Source organism: Daktulosphaira vitifoliae, unplaced genomic scaffold (genome assembly GCF_025091365.1).
Source record: "Daktulosphaira vitifoliae isolate Bord-2020 unplaced genomic scaffold, ASM2509136v1 Scaffold_3, whole genome shotgun sequence".
NCBI lineage: Eukaryota > Metazoa > Arthropoda > Insecta > Hemiptera > Phylloxeridae > Daktulosphaira > Daktulosphaira vitifoliae.
The window spans coordinates 25,547,920-25,575,574 of record NW_026099574.1 but is presented as its reverse complement, the minus strand read 5'-3'; the positions used below and the strand labels follow the sequence as shown (position 1 = coordinate 25,575,574).

The 27,655-nt window shown below is 25.7% G+C and overlaps 2 protein-coding genes across 2 annotated transcripts; one reads left to right on the top strand and one right to left on the bottom strand.

Moving 5' to 3' along the window:
- Positions 1–881: 881 nt before the first annotated feature.
- On the top strand, positions 882–23,939 carry LOC126902597 (large neutral amino acids transporter small subunit 2). Its single transcript, XM_050680035.1, has 13 exons — positions 882–1,121; positions 2,198–2,445; positions 2,509–2,755; positions 6,307–6,432; positions 19,298–19,391; positions 20,474–20,518; positions 20,581–20,704; positions 21,306–21,409; positions 21,643–21,739; positions 21,798–21,872; positions 22,133–22,292; positions 22,364–22,456; positions 22,667–23,939. The coding sequence occupies exons 2-13, from the start codon at positions 2,224–2,226 to the stop codon at positions 22,732–22,734; spliced, it is 1,455 nt and encodes a 484-aa protein (XP_050535992.1). The 5' UTR covers positions 882–1,121; positions 2,198–2,223; the 3' UTR covers positions 22,735–23,939.
- On the bottom strand, positions 7,076–11,876 carry LOC126902594 (probable cyclin-dependent serine/threonine-protein kinase DDB_G0292550). The gene is made up of 2 exons (XM_050680028.1): positions 11,476–11,876; positions 7,076–9,304 (listed from the first exon to the last, which is right to left on the bottom strand). The coding sequence occupies exons 1-2, from the start codon at positions 11,775–11,777 to the stop codon at positions 7,285–7,287; spliced, it is 2,322 nt and encodes a 773-aa protein (XP_050535985.1). The 5' UTR covers positions 11,778–11,876; the 3' UTR covers positions 7,076–7,284.
- Positions 23,940–27,655: the final 3,716 nt, after the last annotated feature.

Sequence of the window (27,655 nt, the reverse complement as noted above, 5' to 3'; positions counted from 1 at the left end):
GCTTAAGATGAAATACTTCTATCTCAATTTCGGCCAAATTTAGTTAGCAATACTATTTTCTGATTAACACATAAAGAAAACCGTTATTTATGAAATATGTAAAAATTATAACAGCCACTAACTAAAATATACCATTATTAAATCAGTTTTGATTCTCACTTGGAAAATTGGAAAAAGTGAATTATAAAGTGTTGCATCTTAAGCGACTCAAGGAGAGTATTGTTAAGATTATAATATAATAGTTGAAATATAAATACATTTATATGCTTTAAGTTTAAAGACTACTTTAGTTTCTAATTTATTTATTGATTGAGTGATAGCTAAAAAGACAATTAGTACAGATATTATAAATAATTATTAATATATAAATATACGCTTTTATCAACTCGTAAGGAAATGTGAATTTATCTCATATAAAATATCTAGACAATCAACTTTTTTGTTTTGTTTTTTTAAATAATTTAATTTAAATGAGTATTTACTTTAACGTATTGAATTTATTATCCATAAAAGTTGTTATTAATCACGTTGATTATTTCATAGATGTACGTGATTTGCCTATATGGTACTCCGTTCTCAATCATAATAATATAATATAAACAAAACATGGGAGTGTTTCAAGTAAGCAATTATTTTTTAATCCTTATTTATTTTTTGATTTTTTTGTTTTAATTACCAGTTTGCTTGCGATGCAAATACTTAATTATTACTTTTTTTAGCGCTAAGCCATTCCTAAAGAAAACTTCAATGTACTACTACGCCAATGTTTCACTGTTGATTGTTTAAAGGGATTGCGCGCCTGCGAATTGGCAATATCCTGACACAGGCGTTGTCGCGGCAATGTTGCAGGACAACGAGAGGAAAGAATACCGGAGTCGTCGCGTTGCTCAGTAACCAAACTGCTGAGCAGCAGACAAGACGGCGCCCAAAAAATTAATTTGCGTAACGTGCCGCCCACATTTGCAATAATTGAATAATAATACCTGTAATAATTATTCCACCGAATTTAATTAGTGCGCTTAGATATAATACTTCACTAGTTACAAAAAATACACAGACTGTAATTAGCCAACATTTACTGCCAAAAATCTTCGTTGCAATATTTAATCGTGATGGACTTTGTAAGTTTAATTATTTTATAACGAAAAAATATAACTAAGTTATGTTTAATCAGTCTTTTTAGATAAATTATTCTTTTAGGAACTTATGACCAATATTTTTCTTAATATTATATTCTATCTGTCAATGATTGAATTAGTTTCAGTGGCGAGCCAAGGATTTTTTTATTAGGAAGGCGTTATATATAGAAAAAATTTTTCTGAATTATATCTTAAACATGAAACTATTTTTGTCTAAAAACTAGGTACGCTTGCTCGTCTCTGACGTGTGTAATACTCACGTCCCTTAAACTTTAATGAATCATAGCTCGCTGATAATTGAATAAAATAAAAAAATATTTTTAAACTAAATCTAATCTGATTATATATAAAAAAAATAGGGTTACCACTTGAAAATTGAATGTTGATACTGATTTAAAGCATAAGGAATGATCATAAAAATTTAATTTTAATCACTGAGCAGCCAAAGATAGAAACATAATATTTCAAAAAAAAAAAAAGATAACTCTTATATTTTTAGAGATAATTTGTGAGGCATAGTTAATTCAATTACCCTGTACAATAAAGTAAATATACATTGGAAAATATTTCTAGAAAATTTGTGTATCTGTAATTGAATTCAACTATAAATTACGATTAAGTGATAAGTTTTAGTTTTTGCGTAATATTAAAATCATATATCCAAGTATATGATTTACTAATGTATTAATTTAAATATATGAATGTTTGGTATTGATGAACAGGTAGTTTAGATGTAATAAACCCTTTAAATACGTCATTTTCAATGCGTAAGCATATACAGAGTCGTATATTTATCAATAATTGAACAACGTTGAAAAAAGATTATACACCAATAAATTCGTAAAGTTAAGTACTTTTCCACATATATATTGCGTATAAGTTTTAAGTGTTTGTAAGTTTAAAAAAATATAGTTTTGATAGAATTTGATTTTACTAAAATTATTAACATAATAATTTTGTAGTCCCTCAAAGAAATTATACATAATTGTGGTTAATTATAATAATAAATACAATAATGATAATAACTTGACTAAAAAGTGTTGTTTATTACATTTTAGATTTTTCAGTAATCTAAGAGTGAGAAATGGGCGTCAAAAGTAAGGACGAAACAACCACTGCGGCTGATCCTCCAGGCGAAGATGGAGTTTGCCTTAAAGCCAAAATGAGCTTATTGAACGGCGTCACCGTTATAGTTGGCAGTATCATCGGGTCAGGTATTTTCATATCGCCTTCTGGAGTGATTCGTCATACAAAATCAGTCAACTCGTCTCTAATTGTATGGATCGTATCTGGCTTATTTTCGATGGTATGATCTATAAGTGATACAGTATAAGTCTTGCTTTAATATTCATAGAACTAATTATCACAGGTTGGTGCATATTGTTATGCCGAATTAGGTTGTATGATATCGAAATCAGGTGCTGATTATGCATACATCATGGAAACGTTTGGACCATTTTTGGCGTTCATGAGACTTTGGATTGAGTGTATGATTGTCAGGCCATGTTCACAGGCCATAGTAGCTTTAACTTTCAGTTTGTACGTTCTCAAACCTATTTACACAAACTGTGATCCTCCGGATGAATCAGTACGCTTACTTGCTGCCTGTTGTATAGGTAAGTAAATATCAAAGTTTATAACGTACCTTCATAGATTATTAACCCTTTTCCTGTTGATTTTTATAAAAAACATGAACTATTCTTAAATTTTTTATGAGAGATTATTTTGCCATGAGCAAAAATTAAATAATAAGTACTAACTTTAGATGAAATTAGCTAAATTATCCCTTAATCATTTTTCTAAATAAATACTTTCGAATGTTTAGAAAGATCAAAATCTCAAACTGTAGGTCATCTCAAGTTTCTTTAATTATTTGATCAAATGATGGACAAGAATTTAGCCTGTAAAAAATAAATCATCATCCTGTTTTCTGTGAATAAAATGGTCTACCAATCCAGTGTATGTCAGAATTAAATAACTTCGTCTTTAGGTAGATAGCGTTAGACCTTTAAAGGTCACATTAACAAAATCACAACACAGGGAGGTCGAGGCTTATTAGGGTCGTGACGTTAGTTGGAACAAGTATAGATAATATCTAACAGTGACTTAGAAACTGATAATAATTTGTTTATTTGTAATTTTATGTTTGCTAATGATAAAACTAAAACTTCTCAGCTTTACATAGAAATTAAAAAAAATAATGGATTTTAAGATTTTTTCTTTATAGTTAATACTAAAACTCTTTAATTAAAATTTATATTTTTAGAATAAAATATTTAAAAATAACAACTAGTCAAAATCAGAAGTGTTTTTATGTGTATGATTAATATTACGCTTAAAAAAATTTCCGAATTATCACATATATGTACTAGAAGTTTTTAACGCATACAATTTAAGGGAAAATTGTGATAAATAACAATAAAGTTGTATATTTGTGTACGAATTTTTGATTCTTCATGTCAAAATTTTATAACTTGTATGTAAAATTAAAATGTATACTAAAAATATCATACTGACCTATGGGATTTTTTGGATCATTAGTGTGAACAACCTCTTGAGTGTGCATTCTAAAGTGTCATTAAGTATTATACATTGGATTCTATAGAATAAATTTTCAACTACAATTGCTTGAACTAGGTTTAGAAAATTTCGTCTTATAGTTTTTTTTTTTTTTTATTCATTACATTTATAATAAAAATTTATTCTATCCAATCTGTTTCCTTAATGTTAAAAAGTTCGTGTTTTGTTCAATGCATATTATGTAACTCAATTATTCGTATTTTTATTGGACATTATTTTAAATTATTTTATTATCAACTATATCTCTAATTTTTCCACAGGATATTACTGTTTATTATTAAAATGACAAAAGTGACTTGTAATTTATAATCATTGATTAAATGAAAAGAATATATAAATTCTACCTTTACATTTATGCTAAATCAAATCGCGAATAGAATAATCTACGTGGTAACGCAGTTTTACAACTACTACATTGATAAATAAATGGAGATTTCTCCCGCTACATTCCATTAAACATCTTTATATCGATAAAAATAGATGTTTATATAAAAAACTGAACAAATTATAATTTTCATAACATATATTTAAAGGAATGATATCAAAATAAGAAAATAATTTTATATTAATAACAATTTAAAATAAAGAATTTATGTACTTGAAGATTCTTTAAAAGTAATGTGTAGTAAAATTTAAATCAATAAATGGTATAAATTTAAATTTGTGTCTTTTAAATTAACTAAAAGGAAACATCTTGTTAACCGCATTTCATTGAATCTACTAATATAATATTCGGTTATGGTATAAAGAGCTTATGCGCATAAAATAGGTAATAGCTATGCGACAACATAACTAAATGGTCTAAACATTTGAGACTTATTTTAATAAATTGTAAATTAAAAAAGTTAAAAAAAGAAATGCATTCTAATGAATTTACAATTCCATAAAAAACCCAGCAGAGTGGTGACGTGCTAGTTAAAACATGTATACCCGATATATCAGATGATATCTGATAGATATTAAAATCACTATTATAAATAAAAAAACTATTAGATTCAAATTGTAGGTAGTGTTCAATTTTTAAAAGGAATTATCTGATTACAAGTTTTTAAAAGATCAAAGATCATCACTTTTTAAATATCAATGATTTTATATAGAAAATGATTTTTTTTTCATAACTCACTAAATTACTTACAGAATAAATATAATTTAAACATTTTATTTTTTTGGTTATCTTTAGTTACACATTATTCTTGAATTATTAACTATGTAATACTTTTTAAGTTCATCCCTTATGCCTGGTAAGGGTGTCAACTTTGTTTTTTTAAATGGTAACACATATTTTGAATTTAATAAAATGTTTGAGTTTTTAATTTAATAGTAAATGGCATTTGAATTTTTAATGTAACTTAATTCGTTTATTAGATATAAACATTTAAAGTTTCAAATTTTTAAGTTAATATTCATGTATAATACACAAGGGATTACAAATACAGGTAGCTAATTGGTTTTTATGACATCAATATTCGCAGATACACAGCATTGTTATTATCAATGGTAGTAAGGCACATTGTTATGAGTTTATAAATATACTAACTGAAAATAAAAAAAGTTTATCTATTGATATTCATAATTGATAATAAACAATCCGCGTCTATGACAGCAATGTCATAAAAAAACAATTATCTACCTGTATTTGTAATCCCTTGTATATTATACATTATTAACTCAAAATTTTGAAACATTAAATGTTTATATCTAATAAACGATTTAAGTTATATTAAAAATTCAAATGCCATTTACTATTAAATTAAAAACTCAAACATTTTATTAAATTCAAAATATGTGTTCACATTTAAGAAAACAAAGTTGATACTCTTTTAAGGCATAAGGGATGAACTTAAAAAGTATTACATAGTTAATAATTCAAGAATAATGTGAAACTAAAGATAACAAAAAAAATATATATATATTTAAATTATATTTAATGTAATGTACTTAATTATGGAAAAAAAAAATTTTGACTTTATTTAGTCTTCACGGTAAAAATGACTACCAAATGCTATTTTTGTGTGAAAATTCTCTATTTTATTTTTTACATTTTTAACTTTATAATGCTATAACTTATTGAAAAGTGATTGAGCAACACAATTTTTTTTATGAGAAATAATATTTATATCCCTTTTTCTTTCGACATACTTTATCTTAAATGGGATATTAATAAGGAAATAGCAGATTATGAAGCTTTTGGAATAATCCACCAATTTTTTAAAATTAAACACTATCTAAAGATTTGCATCGAAGCGTTTTTTTTTTATAGTGATTTCAATCACTGTCAGATATTATTATACTTGATCCGACTATGTCACGTCTCCACTGTGCCGCGACTCCCCTGTGCTGGGTTATTATATAAATAAAAGAGTACAATACTTTTATTATTATTATTATATATTATTATTATTATTACTGCCATGTTAATTAACATATTCACAAAATGTGTTGTTATTTTATGACAAAACAGTAATTTAAAAGTAAAATAAAAGTGTAATGTTATGTTAACTTTCTTAAATTACGTATATAAATTAGAAATTTTAATTTAGTTTAAAGCTTCAAAATTACTAATAATAATGACATTTTATTTGTTTAGTGTTACTAACATTTATTAACTGCTGGGATGTTAGATGGGCTACACGTGTGCAAGATACATTCACATACGCTAAATTGTTAGCTCTTATGGTCATTATTACAACAGGAGTATACCAGTTGGCGACAGGTAAATATTTATTTAATATGTTTGTAACTAAATTTTATGGATTATTCGTAACTGTCATTATAAACTTGAATTTAGATCTAATAAATTGAAAACAAATATCAAAAACTATATTTATCCTAAATTCTTACCTCTATCTAATTTGCTATTAATTTCTACATGTAAACATTTATACAAAAATAGATTAAGTATTAAATTATAATAATTTCTTAATATATTTTTGATGAATCACTTCGCAATTAAATAACTCAATACTAACATACTTTAAACATAATAAGATAAGATAATAAGAGAAATATACAGTGGCGCCGGAAACGGGGGGGAGCAAGAGGCAGTTGCCCCCTCGGTCAAAATTCGACGGGGCAATAGTATTATTATTATTATGCCCCTCCAATAAAATGACAAAAAAAAACTACAATGAATCTGGAAATTAATATAACACTACCATACTTAATTATTTATAATTAAAAAGTAGATAGTAAATTTAAATACAACCATAATAAGTAATTATTTATAAACGTTAATAAACGCTTAGCAGTAAGGATAATTTGAATATTACTTGTATAGGTATTTATAAAATTTAAATTATGTTACTCAAAATAAAATAAATAAATTTTTATTTTTAATAATTTGAAATATTGTTACACAGAAATATCATACTTAGTATAGATAAAACCATTTTGCCGTTGAAGAATTATTTTGTAAAATTAATTTCTTTTACAAATCTTTTTTTTGTGTGAAATAATAGTTGACTTACGATGAGGAGTATATGAGAATAATAGTTCTTAATTATTTCATGATCTTAATTTCAACTTTGTATAGAAACATTATGGAATAACTATTTTTATCATTATTTTAGTCGATGTCAAACGTTGACGGGTGAAGTATCATTTTTCTTGTTAAATGTTCATTGAATTCGTGTAAGCGTCCGGGTAAGCGGAGAGAATCCGGATTATCATTTTTTTTAAATCTCGGAAACATTGACGAATCAGATTTTTCGAAATAATTAAAATTATTATTATTGTTATTATTATTACTGTTCTGTCCAAACAATTTAGATTTGGTTTTGTCAGATTTTTCGAAATCAATTATTACTGGTTGGAAGTACTCTAAATATGATTTATCTGCCTCATCTCGAATTTTAGTCAGTCGGCTTAGCGGCCTGTTTGAATATATTGGTGTGTTGTAACGAAATAAATTTGATCTTTCATGGTTTTTTTCAAAATTAAGAGAAAAATGAGGCTCGGTTCGTCTAGAATTTAATGTTTTATCTTGGGAATTATGTGTCATATCCAAAATTAATTGACCCGTGTTAGTATAAAAGGGCATATCTCCAAAACTTTTAGAGAATTCTGTTAAATATTGCCCTGAATTAGATTGTTTGTCTTCACCTACGGCAGATTTTAAGCCAAATTGTTCAAAGTCAAGTGGTTCCGATAAATCTGTGTGAAACATTGACTGTGGAGATTCTTCATTTGTATACTTGAATTGAGATTGATGTCCTTCTGAAAGCGGATATCTTATATTGGAAGCAAAACTCGCTACTGAAAATGGAGTTTGTATGCTAAACGCTACCCCCTTATCCGAATTTTCAATTTTACTTTTTGTTAATTGAAAACGTCTTTCTTTATTGGGATTAGAACCAATTTCAGTACTACGAAGTTTACCACTCGTGTTCTCGTCGTTTAATTTTAAGGAAATTTCTCCCTTATTTGCTGATATTCTCGACGACCTAGACTCGTCCAAGTTATTGAGATCGATTCCATAGTTAATCTTAAATTTGTCACTATCTTTAATGCTGTGTATATTATCTATAATTTCCTGTTTATGGTTAATAGACTCTGAAGGTACTTTATCGTTCTTTAACATTGTCGCTATATTCATTTCGCGAACATGTTGTTCGTAATTTATAGGACTTCCATTAACAATTGGTTGATCGCTTATATCTTGAGACTTTTGAACTTCAATTTCTGTCGCGTGTCCTACCGAAGAGTAGTGATCATGAGAACGTTCCACTCTGGTATCACCACGCCAATCAATAGTTGTTCCATTGTCATTAATATTTAAATTGCTTATTTCTGTCTGCCGTTTGTGTCTATGTCCATTAAGAATACAATGACATCGGTGTTGACTATCATCATAAGATACTGCGTTACTAGAAGTGCTGTCACCTTGCAATTCAGTTTCAGAAAAAGATGCAATTTCAATTGACGGTTCGATAGTAATATGCGTAGTCATATAACTAGGTGCTTTTGATGGTAAAAAGTTTTCTGTAGATGAAGATTCGCTTTGTCGTTGTTCATCATGAATATTTCGTTGATCGTGATTATTAAAATAATCTTTAATTGGATCCTCTTCACTATATTTTTGATTTAATTCTGATTTGTAATCAATCCCCGTCAACTTATCTGATTTCAGTTTCTCGTTATTTAGTTTATTAGATTTGAAATTAATTGTTTTTATAATATCGCTTGATTTTAATTCTGTAGGCTTATAGTTTATAGATTTTGAACCAAATGGTTTGTGTTCCACGACATGAATAGGCTTCATTGGTCTATACTTGCGTTTAAATTTGACTGGTGTTTTTTTCATATTTGACCAATAGTAATCGCTATAGGATTTAGTTTTTACTGGAGGAGGCAGCGGGTTCAAAGCCCATGGTACGTTTTTATGTGCATCTATTAAACTAGATTTAACCGTTGTCAATGGCGGTGGCAATGGATGTAAAGTCCACGGCAAATTGTTATTCGATAACGAAGCTGTAAAATCATCTTCTTTAAGAGGATATTTCTTGGGATACTTGAACTTCATACTTGGTGTAGCTAACTTTCGAGCACGCATTTTAGTTAATTTTATTTTTTCCATGGGAATATATCTAAAAAAATTAATTTATAAGCATTAATAATATATATATATATATAAACATTTTAATATTAATATGGGAGGTGATGTGAAGCCGAGAAATGTCTAATTTTAAAAATTGCAGCACTCACGTTTCACCTCCAGTTATTACTTTAAATTGTTAATAACTTTTCAAATACTGGTCTAATGTTGTTATAAACCAGTAATTTTTTTTATTAGATCATTATCTAATAAATATGCTAGTTAATTATGCCGATTACCATTTGAAAAACTAATATTAACACCCTTATAAGACATAAGGGATGAACATAAAAAATACTTCATGTTGCTAAACTGAGAAAAACATGGAACCAAAAGAAACCATTAAAAAAATGATCAATATAATTTTTTTGTTTAATTAATTAAGTAGTTTACGATTAAAAAAACTATCCAATATATAAAATAATTTGTTAATCAACTGTAAAAGTAAAAAAATTCTACATAGTAAGATTTTTGTACGCCATTGTTCTTTTATTCATTAAACGCGCGAGGAAGTTTTCAGATTTCACCTTTAGAGTTTTATTTTTTAATTTTAAACAATAGTAATATACGTGGTACTGTGTGACAATAGTTTAAACGGTATCTTTAAAATTTTTATACTTTTTTTATTAAAGAATGAATAACATTAATTTACATAAAGACTTTAAATTTATTCGATTGTGCATTATATTTTTTTGTATTGAGTTTGATCAATATAATACATTTAAATAGACCTGTCTTCTGAATCACGTATTTTGATGTTTCCTTAGAATTTACCTTCACGAATGATTAACAGTTAATCAAAAATAACATATAATATAACTTAAGATTTTAGACATTTATCCTTTAAAGATGTAATTATTTTAAAAACTAAGCCATTATAAAAAATGTATAAATTTTAGAAGAAACGTTTGTAAAAATAAAAAAAAAAGTAGGTTCTCAACTTACAAGTATCTACCAATATAATTTCTATAATGACAATATGCCTATTAAAAAATTAGGGTTGGTTCGTTTACGTTTTCGTTTTAATATACTTAGAAACTGAATATTTTACGACTTTAAATGAGTACTCTTTTAAATATTGAATAATTTTACTTCAACAAAATATTTTATTTGGAATATATCTTTCGACAAAATATTTCCTACATATTAATTTCAAAATTGACATTAATATATAAACACTAAAACATGAAAAAGAATTTTAAAAGAAAATTATGTTTTCTTGTTATAACCGATAATTAACTAAGGGAGTAAGTATAACTTTCCATCAAAATAAAAATTCGCTTAATCAATTTGAAATATTTAAACTTTTAATTACAATCTTTTTTTTAAATTACAGTTTAAATTTTTTTTGGCATTTTCATTTTTTCATTACCTTACTTGTTAGACTTTCTAAGTTTTATTTAACAAATTATTTTATATTGATTGTTTATAGTTGTATATTGTAGGTTTGAATCCAATAGGTTTTATGAATTTTATAAAATTCACTTTTTTCGTAATTTAGTTGTAGCGCGCTTTTTTCATTGCAAATAAGTTCCTTATTTACCTTCAAAATATCATTATGAAAAACTTTAGAATAAAAAGGTACTATCTGAAGTAAAAATCTATTTCATTAGGAACAATAATGTTCTATTTAAGTTAAAAACAAATTATTTTATTAGAAACAAAAAATTCTTTATGTTAAAATACTTCTTTTACTAACTGCAAAAAGGTTCTAGCTTAAATTTTATTTTTAGTGTTTGTGCTAATAGGTTTTCTCTGTAGAACTATTTGGTTCCATGTTTAGTTTTATCGATATTATTTGATTATGAAGTCCGTTCTTAATTAACTGTTGATGTAATATAAATTGTGATTTAATTGAATTTTTTTTTATTAATTTTTCGTTTAAATCAAATAATTATAATCTGAAAATTAGTTAAATATATTTAAATTTGCTCCCCTGGAAAATTACTTTTTGATTTATAAAACCTTTTAGATCCAAGCCAACAATAAGTCCTCGTCGAAGACTTATTACCCAAGTAATTTATAAATAATTTTCTCAGTTTTATGACTCTTCAAAAATATAAAACCTAGAACTATGTTAGATAATCACTTAAAGTGAGAGTTGAAGAAAATGATTAAGAGCAGAAATTACGAAATGAATCAATATTTTGGGCGCACCCGTACCTTATTCTATTCGTAGTTGGCATGTGTGTTATCCTGGCGATTACTGTAGATGGTAACGGTAATGGATCTTGAAAATCAAAGTATACACTGTTCATGAAGTCTTCGACAAAGTCGGGCACAGTTCTTTTACGTCGAACATGAGTTCCTTTGAAAATAGCCGTAGCAACGGAATAATCAGCAAACACTAACGCGATCACTGTGAAAATCATTAATAGGTATAACGACAAGAACCGATTGTTATATTTGGCTGGTAAAAACAAAGTGTATGCCATTTCATTTGAAAATGACAAAAAAAATTTCATAAATTTCTAGGCAATCCTGTAGTCTTTTAGTAGGTACCTAACACTTTGCCTATCAGCGTTTAACTGCACGTTTTCGATTACTATGGTCGAAGATTTCCCGCGTTTGACATATTACGGTCTAAGAACGCCTCTAGTCCGTCACTTCAAATCATTGGTAGGGAGTGTAGAACACATTTTATACAAGTGAAAATCAAATGTGAATGAAATATTATGAAAGACGGTATTATTATTATGATATTATTAATAAAATAATAATATATTGCTATTAAATGGTAAAAAATAAACGTATTCAATAAGAATATGATGTACGTTTTCGATTTTACTACACAAAATATTATTATATATTCGAGCGGGAAGAAAAAACTAGATCCCGTATGATTACTTCCTTCGTGTTACAACTGATTATACTCAGATAATTGCTGAAGCCATTCAAAACGTGTCTGATTGCCACCACCCTGTGTATTTTCGTACTATACTTTAAAGTTTTTTATAACAAAACGACTTTTTTACTCATCCTTTAACTGCTGTCAATAGTTATTGTTTTTAGATACGTGATGTTTACACGTGTAATGGCACTGATTGAGCAAGTCGCTATAAATCTGTTTTTACGTGACATTAGATTGTGTGCATAGAATGAACCATGATCACACTTAAAGAATTGGGTTAATATCATGTAGGTATGAATGTATTATGAAAAAATATAATAATAAAATAAAATGTATAGTTTACGAAAAACACTAGATCATTCTGTTTACACGCGAAACTTTTAATTAAAAACTAAAGAACGTTTTAAAAATTGATACTTTAAAATCAATTCATTAAATTAATATTAAAAAAAAATCAATGTTTAATCTTTATTTTTATACATCCAAATTGATTAGATACCCAAATAAATTTCGCAATTAAAACATAAACAAAGTGACTATGTTAAAATATAACTTTGATTAGATGTTCTTTTCACTTATCCTAAATATTTTTCATAATATTTTGCTAATAATACCACATTTTCTACTTTATTATTATGTACGTATTATACTTCCTATTATACACTTTTTATTCTGTTATTATTTTTATTTTGCTTAGTAATGGAACGAATTTACTTAGTACATTGACATGTTAAAATTATTTTTTAATAATTTCCTAAAAATTAGATAAGCTATAAAATCTCAAAAAGGGACTAAAAATCTAATATTTCATTATTTAGTAGCCATGTATGAATTATTTAAATATATTTGCACATAGTACTTTAAAACAAATCTTAAAATCAGTTCTAGGAACCGAAATAATTTCGGGTTTTGACAATTTTTTTTTATATCTAGTAAATTAGTTTATCCATATCAAATTTTTTTTAATATACGTTTAAAAAATTATTAGAGAAGCCGAAAATATTATAAGATCATCTTTGAATCCTTAACTGAACTTATATTAAATGTAAGTTTAAAATCAAAATTTGATTTTAAACTTAATAAACAAAGTCAAATTTTAGGTTTGGTTAACTTTCGGTTTCTCCAATTATTAACCTTGTAAATTGTTTAAAAAAAATTCAATATAGCAGAACTAACTTACTGGATAAAATTAAAATTTTCGAAAAAGCGAAATCCTTTCTGTTTCTAGCATTGCTTAAATTATAATAAATATATATTAAGATTTGTTTGTTGTATATGTTACGGACAATTTAGAATTACGGGCAATATGATACATTGACCGGACATTATAAACTTCGCCTTCGTTATATGGTCTATGTAGAATATTTAAATACTTAGATTATTTTTGCGGGTCAATATGCTGTTGCCCAAGTAAAATTGGGCAATATAGACAAATCATCGGTATCATTATATCAGTCATAATATCAGATATTGTAACTTTAATCGTTTTTGTTTGATAATAGAAACCGTTTTAATTTGTAATCTTTCATTGTTTATTGAATATTAACTTTAAACCTAACTAAACATTTAGCTTCGATGCAAAGCTGAGAAGGTATTGGTTTTACTATGATGTATTTTATTTTTTTTTTTTGTCTATTACCACTTTTTCTCAACTCTCACCAAATCGATTTCTTTCAACGATACGTCAAAAGATCACAAAACGTATCTAGTCGAAAACTTTACCTTCAAAAATTGAAAAAATTTCTCTTGTTCCCCGTAAATGGGGGAAATCTCCAAAAAAATTATAAATTAAAAAATCGCTAATTTTTGACATTTTTTAAATTTTTATTACTTAAAACTGCCATAACTTTCTTAAAAATGAAAAAATCAATATAATTTTTTTTATAGATGCTTGATGTCTTTACCTATCATATGGTGTATTTTTTTTATAAATCTGACCCTTTACCTGCCCACAGAGGGGAATTCAAAATGACTTTTTCAACTTAACTTTTGAAAGTGTTCCGGAAAGTCTGACACTTTTATATATATTTTAAATTAAAGCTAATGTAATATACTTATCATGGACAAAAAAATTTTCGGACTTTATTTTGTATTCAGGGTGAAATTAGTTACCAAATGCTATTTTTGTGTGAAAATTCTCGATTTTATATTTTACATTTTTAATCTTATAACGCTATAACTTATTGAAAAGTGTATGGATTAATACAATTTTTTTATGAGAAATAATATTTATATCCCTCTTTCATTCGACATACTTTATCTTAATCGGGATATTAATAAGGAAATAGCAGATCATGTAGCTTTTGTAATAATCCACCAATTTTTTAAAATTAAACACTATCTAAAGATTTGCATCGAAGCGTTTTTTTTGATAGTTATTTTAATCACTGTCAGATATCATTATACTTGATTCAACTATGTCACATCTCCACTGTGCCGCGACCCCCTTGTAGTGTGTTTTTTTTTTTTAATTATATTTAGTTATGTTTGCAGTACTACCATGGTGTAGCAGACGTGTATCAAAGGCAAAGAAATCTAGTAGTCTAGTGGGTTAAATCCCTTTGTATTTTGATAGTATAAATCAACTAACTTAACATTAGTAATTCTCGGGAATATTCTGGGTGTGGCAAATTGAACTTAGCTATTCACCCTGTTTTTTCAGGTGTTAGTGTTTACAACCTTTAATGATACTTAAGATTATTTCCTACTTTTCACTTAAGCTGTTCTTTAATTAACTGTTTTAATAACTACAAAATTAAGTATATGAGGAGTATACAATAATATCAAAAATATTATTCGATACATGTTCCCCATTTTACGGAGGGACGTACCGATTTAAGTTATGCGTTAGTTACAATGCCGCGTCAATGTTCACATTACCTGTAATTATACATTGATTGCAACATATATATTCATTATTTATATATACACTAATGATATATTTCAAAGACAATTTTTAATAATAGTCTTTAAAATAAAATTGAAAGTTCAAGTAATTTGAGATAAAAAATCGGGTAATTTTTGAAATGTTTAAAAATATATACAATCAAAAATTTATTAAGTTTTATTTGTTAAAAATACTTTACGTAATGTAATATCTGAAATTAAATAATTAAATAAAATTCTTTAAAATACAAATGTAGCCAAATCAAATTTCTTTACATGGATTTTATTTTATTTTAAAAAACTTTTATATTAATTTTATTTCTTGTCAATAATCTTTGAACTGAAAAAAAAAATTTTAGTAAGTCCTTATTTGTTTGGGATACCACATCAAAAAATAAAAATTGTTTGCTTTCTATTACCTTTGTATTCGAATGACAATGAAAAGAAATTTCGAAAAACGGAGATGAGTGCACAAGAATGTTCATTAATACTATTACACAACTACCGTTAAAAAAATTAGAACACAATTTTATCATTTTCAATTATTGAAACTTATTATACTGTACTAAATGATTAAATTTTAGACAGTTATTATTTTTGCCAACAATTTATAAGTTGGGCTTTTATTGGTAATCGATTAATCTACTTAGAACTGCAAGAATAAACACCTGCTATCTGTACTTAACTAAAGGTATTACATTACTTAAGTAACAATATGAGAAAAAAACTAATCAGTTAAGTAAAAGAAAATGTATTTGTATTTCATGAAGTTTATTTTCAGTTATATTTTTGGGATATACAAAGTGATAAATAATTTATTATTCTTATTCAATATTTATTTTGGTAAATGTAGTGCCTGATCAATTAAACATAAAATACCATGTTACAGCTTTAAAAAAATTATAATAATTTTACAAAGTATCCATTTTAAATTGAAAATATAAATATAATATAAAATATAAATATTTAAAGATATCCTAGATATTTAAAAGCTGAAAACTATTAAAAAAACAAACATTACTTATTTTTAATTTATTCATTAATTTTTTTTTAACAGCTGGACTATTTCAATTTATATTATTTATGACGGGCTATGAAAAATCTTTTACGTAACAAATATTATGAATTATCAACTGATTTTACACTTTGGAATTGTAATGGAATATATATTATACACTATAAAGTTTTGCAAAGCGTTAATTGTTATTAATGATGTGTTTTGATAAAAACAAAAATTCCATGTGCATACATGGAATATACAGAGTGTTCTAGCCTGTTCTGACATTTTTAATAACTTTTGATCTAGTGAATATTTTGCATAACTTTTTTTTAAAATAATTTGCACTGTTTGTATTACGTTTAAATCATTTTTTTTTTATTATTTTTGAAATTTTAAAATAGCCATTTTTTAGTTTTACCTTACAAAAAAAAAAAAATTAAAAATTCGATAACAATTTTAGGATAACTATTTATTAAGTTACAAACATTTTAATACATAGAGTATGTAGCGCAAGTGAAGTATGTATTATAAATATACACCAATACGAGCTGTACCAACTATGTGCATTAAAATGCTTGTAACTCAATAAATACTTTAAGTTGTCATTACCGATCACAATTTTTTGTAAGAAATAGGCTAAACAATAGCTATTTAAAAATAAGGGGAAAAAATTGAATTATTATCAGAAATTAATAAAATTATATTTTAAACGTAGTCAAAAAATTAAAAAGTTATTTAAATAAAAACGTAACTCGAAATATTCGCTGGATCAAAAATTATTAAGGATATCAGAACACGCTGAGGCATATAGTGTATATTATAGTAAAAAACTTATTTTTTTAGAATTTAACTTTTTAATGAAAAATTGAATTACATAAGTATTTTTCTATACAACTGATTTTTTTATTTGTTGTGTTATAATCAAATATGAAAATATCTAAAGATTTATCATGTTAGTACACATATTCGATATATCTCCTGGATCCGTTTCGATTAATCCGGCAAATTTCTAGTAGAATCAACACCAGATTTCTATTTCATTATAATTTTCAAAGCTATTTTATATTGTGTTATTATTGCACCAGACGATCGGTACGTATAGTTGCTATAGAGTTTTATATTAACGGATGTCAATCAGTAACTTATAGCAAGAGAACGGACCGCAGCAGTGCTCCATGAAAACAATTGAATTCCCAACACACCGCCACCGTAGCACACACGATTTACTACGAAGTAGTAGCGGCCTTCATCTTCCTAATAATAATAATGATAATAGTAATACACATCAATGACAATTGTAACACGTGAAACCATTTTTTTTTATCTTGAAATGGATTCAGCGACCCCTGACAGTGTTCAATGTGATCGTGGCAGCTAAACCGTCTCCGTTTTAGTGAAAACGAATATCCATAGCCATTGGAAAGTCGTTAACCCGATTATTCATGATTGACATTTAAAAAAAGTTTGCCTTATGAATGAGCCTTCGTGGCATGTCTTTGTAATTTTTCACAGAGCTTTATAACTGCATCAATAAGTAACCAAACCTAAACTGAATACTCAGATGTTTGATGTAATGAATGAACAATTTTAAGTGATATGATAAAAAATAAAACAATAAAGACTGTCTTTAGATCCTCTATATCTTAGATCTTTTGTTATCCTGACAAAAAAATTAAAAATAATCTTTAAAATTAGTAATCTTTTTGTTAATAGACAAAAGAAACAATTCATTTGTTCTGTGAAATTATCATTTTTTATAAAATTTTTGTATAATCCGTAAATGTTAATAAAAATGTTTGAGTAAAATTTTAAGTATTTTCTCGGTATAATTTAATTAGAATTCGATTTAAAAAATTTAATAATTTACAATTTATACAATCCAGTTAATAAAACTAAACGCAAACAATAATATATTTATATATAAAGCATTTTATGTAACAATATTTTATTATTATTTTTTTTTTATTATGACGAATATAATTTTTAAATACGTATATATTGATGAAAAAATGTATAATTTCGTATGTATGACTGTAATATGTAACTTGTATCTGTGACAAATATTCTAACACGATTTCCCTTTTAATTTAGAATTGTTTTTTTTACCAAACATTTCATACCGTTTTAAATATAATTGCAACCATGTTATACAAAACAATCTTTATATTAATTCACAAAATTCGATTTCACGTATTTCAACTATTACTTTTCTTATATTTTATTAATTTTGTTTGACACTAAGTAAATTTGCGTCATTAAACATTTTTTGAATAAATATTATACTATAGAGAGAATTTTTGAATTATAAAGAGAAGCGTCTGGTGTGTTGTGCGACAAGAGATTTCCAATGAGGATGAAAGGTAATTTCTATAAGACTGCAGTGAGGCTAGCTATGATGCATGATTCAGTCTTGGGTGGTTGATAAAAGAATGAGTATAGCAGAGATGAGAATGCTTTGATGGATGAGTGGAGTGACTAGAGAAGATAAGATAAGGAACAAACATATAAGAGGGAGTGTAGGTATATCGTCAATTGTAGATATGATGAGAGAAAATAGACTTAGATGGTTTACTCATGTTATGAGAAGAGAGGAATCCGATTCCTCTGTAAGCTGTAAGATCAATTATGGGAATTAATGTTGAGGTGGGAAAAGGTAGAGGAAGACCAAAAAAGAGATGGAGGGATGTTATTGAATGCGATATGAGGACGGCTGATGTTTGCGTAAATATTGGAGATCGTATCAAGTGGAAGTTTAGGATAAGAGTGGCCGACACCAAATTGTTTGGATAGAGGTGATGAAAAAGAATTTTACTTTTCTACATTATTATTTAATACTAAATTAGTAGCATATTGTGCAGATATTTATTTTGACAATGTAGTTGCTTATATTTGATTTCTTACAAAAATCATTTTAACATTTAATAGAAAAAAATTTGTTTTCTTTTTAGGAGTTTTAATTCATAAACTAGACCTTCATGAGGTGTACAGGTACTTCTTAGCTAGATTTATTTTTATCACAACACAAATTTATAAATTATTGACTAATCACAGTTTTTTAAGATTTTGTTGGTAGTATTTTAATCCTATTATTATTTTTATCCTTAATATACACCAATCATATAGTAAGGCATTTTATTCTATTATATACACCAGCACTTTAATTATAAAATACTATCGAAGTATAATTAAATCAATATTTATGAACTTGAAAGATACTAATAATTACTTTATGTACTTTTTTATTTCAGGTCACACGGAGTATTTTACATTTGAAAAAACAGAAACCAAAGTTACCTCAATAGCACTTTCTTTCTACTCGGGACTTTTTGCGTACAATGGATGGTACACATTTTTTAAATAGAATATTCGAGGCTGGACAAATTAAAACATATTTTTAACTCGTTAAGTTGTATTAAATTCTAAACTGAATATTTTTTTCAATTTCATTAATTCATAAGATACTAAAAAAAAAAAATTAACTTTATTATTACTTTGCTATAATTAGCTGGAAGTTATTCTGATTCCAAAAATTATAGTAATAGTTTAATCATCTCACAAATTAACGAGTTAACTCTCATCATCTTTTTGTCGATTTTGGCTGCTTTAATATCTTTTGATAAGATCCTCTTGTCGTAAATGAGGGTCTACCTAATGGTGTTTTCCTAATAGTATCTTCTTTTATTATCGTCTTAATAAATGAGTGTTCTTTCCAACTTACATTAATCTTCTTCTTGTAATTTCTACAACAATATTTGATTTCTAAAAATAAATTCTTCGATTCCTCATTATGATCTATTCCCCAGTATCAGATTCAATAAATGGTCTGTAAATTCTTTTTAGTATTTTTCGCTCAAAAACTGTAAGTTTTATTTTCTCCTTTCTCAAGGTTCACACTTTAGAACCATATGACACCGCTAGTTGTATCATGATCATACATAATTGAATTTAAATTTTTTTGATAAAACTTTTGGGTCAAACATAAACATGCTCTTCTAGGCTAAAATAACACCTATTTCCCATTGGTAATTTAGTAGCCACATTCGTTTAATGTAATTATCTTTCGTTTTTATGGATCCTAGGATTTAAAATGTGACACTTTTAAACTTATAACGCTCCACTTCTAAAAAATCTACTAGTCAGTATTCTTTGAAATTTCATCTAATTACTAGATATTCAATTTTTATCATTGATTTATTATTATATGTCTAGCCTTGAATGTACTGATTATTTTGAACAATATAATATAATAGCTGTATGATATATATATATATATATATTTTAAATTGTATTAAATATCTGAATTTATAAAATAGTTAAAATAATCACCAAAAATTATATACAGTATTCTACACTGTATACAATTTTTATACATATATATATATATATATAGAATATTAGTTTAAAATTTTATTTTTGTATTTTAGGAATTATTTAAATTTTATAGTAGAAGAACTTAAGGATCCAATAAGGTCTTGTAACAGTATTATGTCTCTTAATGTGTGTATTATTTACTTTTTATTAAATATTTTAGAAACCTGCCAAGAGCTATTGCAATATCGTGTGTCCTTGTCACAGTGGTATATGTTTTCACCAATGTAGCATTTTTTACGACATTATCTCCAGAAGAAGTATTGAACTCTAACGCAGTAGCTGTAGTAAGACATAACTCTTTAAATAACTTTTTACACATGCAATTATATATTGCACAATAAAATATTTGTTAAAATATATACTTAAAATATTTAAGAGGTCGGCCTTACCTAGTGGGTAGAAACGTATGTTTCGGCGCACGGGGTCCGGATCTCGATTCCTAGGGTACCAAGGAGATTGTTCTTGTGATTTTCTCATTGGTGGTGTCTGATCTCTAGTGCAAGCCGACCACAATAGCCGTCTTGTTCATCATTGGGATTAGCCGAGAACCATCTTTGACTTTCTAACATGTAAAAGAGGGTTACCGCCTTCTATAGCATCTTAAGTTTGAAAAATAAAATATTATAAAATTGATTATTATTTTATTCACTTTAAATATTTGATCGTAAAACCACGTAAAAGAACTTTTTACTATCTTCATTATTTATTGGTATATAATTGTAAAATATAAATATCAAAAAATTATTATTAAACAGTTATTATTGAAGTATCAAACAAATTATTCAAAAAACACTATGAACACCATGTGAATAAAACAGATATAAGAGTTTTTAATGAATTTTTAAGTAAAATTTTTACGATATTTATTCAAATTTTAATTTTTAGAACTTTGCTGAAAAACTATATGGTCCAATGGCATGGACGATTCCTTTGTTCGTCGCGATGTCTACGTTCGGTGCTGTAAATGGTATACTATTAACGAGTTCAAGGTAGTATTTTTATTAAATTTATATAAAATTATATTTTAGCAAAAAATAATAAGCTGAAAACGTGTTTTTTGGAATCCACAAAAAATCTTCTAGATTAAATTTTTAACTTATTTTTTGTAAGATTATTTATTTTCTTAATTTTAAATTATACATAAATTGACATATAGTCTAGTCCTTATTATGAAGTTTTAATCATTTTAATATATAAATTTGATGAATTTTTTTTTGATTAGGTTGTTTTATGCTGGAGCATGTGAAGGTCAAATGCCACAAATCTTAACTATGATACAAATAAAACATTTAACTCCAGCACCTGCAGTTATTTGCATTGTAATTTAGTCATTTATTATTACTAAATACTAAACTTATACAATTTATTAATTTTTAGTGCGTTCTTTCGCTGTTATACCTACAAGTTTCCAACATAGATGCGCTTATCAATTACGTAGGATTTACAACATGGGTGAATTAACAATATTTATTACATTTACAATTATTAGTTATAGACATTTTCTATCAGTTATCCAATAAAGATATGGATGTAACTTACAAAAAAGTTATAACATACTTGTATTTCTTCTATACTATTATTTATATTTATAATTATTAAATAGTTAGATTAAAATTAAATGTTTTTTAACGTTTCCTTTAAAAATCATTACTATTGGTAGAGAGAACGGAAAAATCTACAAATTTATTAACAAATTTGATTTTTATTTTAAGCTAAGTATTGGAGTCTCAGTTTTGTGTGTTCCTTGGCTTCGATGGACCAAACCAAATCTTCATAGACCAATCAAGGTTAATATTTTATTTCCCATAATATATATTGCAGCAACGCTATTTGTTACTCTAATTCCAATTATTGAAAGTCCCGTAGAGACAGGTAAGTATTAATCTGAACTAATAATTGCATAAAAAAAACTATGCATTTATTTTAAATATTACCAATGATAGGGTATGGTTGTTTGATGATACTAAGCAGTGTTCCTGTTTATTTTGTTTTTATCTACTGGAAAAACAAGCCCATAATATTCCAAAAATTAGTTGGTAAGTGTCAAAATTTCTCTGGAATTTAAGTTTTTGAATATTTCTGTGGCTTGGTTCAATAAAAACTTATATCAGAATATGAAAAAGAGATTAATTTTTTTTAACAATGTTCCTAAATATAATACTGAACAATTTTTTGAAAAAAATGTAACATTGTAATAACAACTTGTAATTTCAAAATTTTTAGTTATTATTCATTTTTATTTTAAGGTTGTGTCACACGGTACCTTCAGATACTATTATTGGTGTCGTCAACTAAGTTACCAGCAAAAGTTTAAAGTTGTATACTCAACTCACAGATTTATGATTAATAATTATTAAAAACTATTATTGTTGTATTATCCAAAACTCTAAATTAAAATATTGTGGAAAAATTATCCAATTACATGACCATAACTAGTCAAAATCATGAACTATTCCTAATAATAAATGTAGTAACTTCTATTACACTTAGTAATAATCAATATGAATTAATTAAATGATTATATTTATAATTAAAAACATAACTATTTTAAATATTTAATAAACGATTCAAATTTATAATTATAATATAATATTTGAAGTAACTTAAAAAAATGTGCTTAGTCTAATATACAGATTTTTTTTGTTTAATTATTTTTCTATCATTGTTAAATATGGAAGAAAAAATAAATTTAGTGGCAACATAATTTGAATAATCCTAATTAGAAAAAGAATTATTTAGTTCTTCTAACAGAATTAAATTTAAAAAATTGCCGTTTCAAGTTTGTTTCGCTTGATAAATAACTAAATTCGTATGCATAGATGTGCACAGTGATTCAAGGTAACAAAAATATGACCAGCTTTAGAAAAAGGGGAGATAACACGAATTAAAGGAGACCTTTCAAATTTCACTAAAATGACAGATTTTTTGGTTTTTTTTTTTTGCTTATCACTATTGTTATTGTAGCGATATTTTCCATAGGGGATCTATCTCAAGATACCACCAATATAGGTCTTAATCCGCCTTGCCCATGACTTTGCCTTAACAGTATATATCTTATGGAAGATTTAAGGGACTTGTAGGGCATTTATCCCTATTTAATTGTTGATGGCCCATCTTAGATAAAACTAGACTAGTCGTAGATAACCCCAAAGCACTCTTTAGTGTCCTTGTATGCACATCTATGTTCATATTAAAGACTCAGCACAAGTTTTCTGAACACAACTAAATTAACTAATAATAATGTAATCAATTAATAAAAATTTATTATAATATATTCATAATTATTGTATATATATATATATATATTAAATATATTTATAGAACGTTACAATTCGAGAGCTTTGTTCAATAAGGTATTTTCATAAAGTAATGTATTTAGCAATAGATTATATTTATAAGATTAAGATTGTATTTATTTGAAGAATGAATTATTCTTCATAAAAAAATATAAAAGAAATTTATTCATAGCTTAAAATAGCTTAAGACCATTAAATCATATTTAATGAACTTTTGCGTAGATTTAACATATTAACTTAAATGTGCGTTAAGACATAACAAATTATAAAATATTCGTTATTAACTAATGATTGATATTATACATGTTCAAAACTAATATTATAATAGCAATATTTAATGTACAATTTATTGCTATAATTGTTACCAATTATTTATGCCTTATTTATTTTTTCACATTTCGTTAATTTTAAATGTAAAATTCCTTACATTTTAATGAATTTTAAATAACCCAATTTTTTTAAGTCATGTATTTGGACGGCTTTTGTATAACAAGATACACATTACATAATTTTAGTTACTGTATTTAATTTGTTTATATTAAAAATATCTTAAAATATTTTTAGATAATTCATTTGGTTAATATAAAATGGTTTGTTTTACAGATTACATTATTTAAAGCATTATAAAATATCTTTTAACTTTTTTTTTATTAAACATTTTTTTTTATGAACTATATATTAAAAGATTTAATTATATAACATGCTAATGAATACATACAGTTTTTAAATCATAACAAAACAAATACGTATATATTAATAATTCAAATATTATTAATGTATAGTTTGTAAACCTTACCAGTATTTAATTCATGACAATAATTTATTATATTATATATTAAATGTATATTTTTTAATACATTTTAATGTTTATTTTTTTATTCACTGTTAAATTATTTATTATGTTTTTTTTTTGTACTATACTTTGTTGATTATTATTATATATTTAAGGTGTTTTTTATGATTCCGATTTGTTGTCTAATTTATTTCCGATTAAATAAACATTTTGATACAATGTTAAACTACTCCATTAGAATAATAATTGTTGTGCAATATACTTTTTGCAAATATTCAAGTTTTTAATATTATTTTTAAAAATAAATACATTTTTTAAAGCAGGTAAATGTTTAATTTATTTATCTTTGATATTAAAATAGATGTATATAGGAAATTTTCATCCAATAAAAAAGAAAAAACGCCTCTTCGACCTTAATTGATAATTATTAGTTATAGTTAAAATTAATTATATTATTATAAATGATTTTTTTATCGGCCAAAGTTAGGAACGTTCCAAAAATTTCATAGAACCCAAAGCCTGATTTCAATGTTTAAGGGCTGTATGTTAATGATTCAAAAGGGCTTCATTAGCTTATTAATTAATTGTGCAATAAAAGTGTTCTTAGAGAGAGGTTAGTAGTTGAAACATGTATTTCAAAATCATTACCTGTTTAAGATAACGTTTAGAAAAGATAAAAAATAAGTAAAAACTATTTTATGTATAATCTCCATATAAAAATTATCAGATTTATTAATGAAATAACTCTTATTCAGTTTTATATTACGATAAGTTTGATAAAATTATTCTTGCTTGACTGATAATTCATTTTTCGTTTCCAATAATATACTTTTATTTATTTTAGAAAAAATCTCAACACGAGTACATTTTTAGAAAAAAATAAAATTGTCTTCAAAACGCGAAAAAAAAAATTTTAATAGTTTTTGTAGCCTAAAATACATTAACCCCTCTCAACCCCTTAAAATATAAAGCAAAGAAAAGAGATTGTTAAAAAACTTATAATAAAGTATTTAACGTTTTTTTAACTTAAATACTGAATTATTAACGTTAATAATTCACCTTCATTCCTTTGATAATGTATGTAAGTTTAAATTATTATAATTTATCAACTAAATACTAGTTTAGGAAAAAAGTAACACATGCTCTTTATTATAAGAATTGATTCTTTTATTAAATAAGTAAATTTTCATAGCAGAAGAAATAAAAATAACTGATACAATAATTTATTATAATTGTAAAAATAATTAACCATTGTCCACTGTTGAAGGAAGTGGATTTAGATATTTTTTACAAGTGTCTTATTCCCTTTTTACAGTTCCATCTAGGAACACTATTAAAAATAAAGTGGACTTAAAATATGACTATTTATCTAAAGTGTTTTATTATAATTTGAAGAAAAACAATAGTTTTACACTAACATCAGATATCTGGACAGATTTTCAAATGAAAAGTTATATTGGCATTACTATACACATAACTCTAAAAGTGTACATTGTTTTGAATCTATTCCATTAAATGAAATTGTTGTCGATGAAAAGTTAGATTCATTTGATATTTGGCCATACAATACTTCAGTATCAACCATTCAAGTTCAGACAAAACAACTATAATGTATTAAGAGGTTTATACAATTTAATATCTTCATCTTATTTTTATTTACATCCTATGTTAATATATTTAGTTGTATGATTATTTGGGAGAGCCTGTTGTAAAAATAGACACTAAACCATTTGATGCTTGAAAAAACATTAAGCCCTTGTACCCAAACTTATAATACATTGCTCGTGAAAAATTAAGTATTGTCACAACCTCTGTTCCATCAGAACGCTCATTTTCCAAAACTGGTCAAACAATATCTAAAGCAAGAAACATATTGACAGGAAAACATTTATGTAAGCTTTTCTTCATGCGATTTTTTAGTCAAGTAAATTGATTTTCGAAAGTATTGTAATTTTATAAAAAAAATTATATTTTGATTTTATAAAATGTATAAAAGAATCTTTTATTTTGATTTTTTTTTTTTAATAATATGTCTACTTACTTTTGTTTACATATTACTCTTTTTTTATCTAAATAATTCTAAATAATTAATTGGTATAAATAAATAAGTAAATAAGTAATTGAATAATTACTTGAAATTAAATTATAATGTTATTTATGGCTCCTATAATAGATTGTTGTAATATACTCATCATTATTATACTATGAAATAACAGTGGGCTACTCGTGTCCACAATAATAGTTTTTCATTTAAGATTATTAAAACTTATTTATTAATTATATTCATATGCTTAAAATAACATGATTGTTTTTAAATAAATAACTTAGAGATATATTTAACAAATACATACTGTTGTCTAATTATAATATATTACACACGATTCAGTCATGATTCAATTATTAGTCACCTTTAAAAATTACACTTCAATAAATTTATAAATTATACTTGGCAGCTCTTTTTACTCTTATCTTAATAAATAAACACTATGTGTCAACCCTAGTCTTAAGTGTAAAAACAAACTATATTAACGTTATATAAAAATGATTCGTATATCATGTACATGTATTAATTTATATATTTCATATTTTATGCTTACTTATCAATAAACGATAACATTACAAGAATGACACAATGATGATTGTACGGGGTTATAAAAAATACTATAAGTCATTCAGTGCTTCGGTGTATTATTACAGGTACTTACCAGTTAGGTCATTTATAATATCTCTATAAGAGGAACCTTAATTATTTCTTTTTATATCTACTTGTCTTTATTGTTCTAAACTCTTGGACTTTACAACCACGACACAACCTCGTTGCTCACCAATTGACCAAATCCCCAAACATACATAAACTTGGTCATTATACACAATACATATATATACCTATTTATATATTTATTTTCGTATTACTACAAGATAGTACATAAATTTAAGCTATAAAGTTTTATAAAAAAAAATTTTAATTAAAATAATGTAATAGTTGTTAAATTGTAATCTATTTTTTTTTATTATTAATTTAAGAAAAAAGGGATCAGCCTTTCCTAGTGAGTAGAAACGTATGTTTGGACGCACGGGGCCGTATCTCGATCCCTAGGGTACCAAGGCAGTGGCGTATTTTGGGGGGGTGTCTTCCATGTCTGGAC

Bases quoted from the DNA above. Each gene is read 5' to 3' on its own strand.
- LOC126902597 (XM_050680035.1), top strand. From the start codon at position 2,224: ATGGGCGTCAAAAGTAAGGACGAAACAACCACTGCGGCTGATCCTCCA. The intron at 6,433-19,297 runs GTAAATATTTAT...TTTTTATTTCAG, and splicing joins AGTATACCAGTTGGCGACAG to GTCACACGGAGTATTTTACA. The intron at 20,519-20,580 runs GTCTTGTAACAG...TAAATATTTTAG, and splicing joins GAACTTAAGGATCCAATAAG to AAACCTGCCAAGAGCTATTG.
- LOC126902594 (XM_050680028.1), bottom strand. From the start codon at position 11,777: ATGAAATTTTTTTTGTCATTTTCAAATGAAATGGCATACACTTTGTTT. The intron at 9,305-11,475 runs GTACGGGTGCGC...TAATTTTTTTAG, and splicing joins CCAACTACGAATAGAATAAG to ATATATTCCCATGGAAAAAA.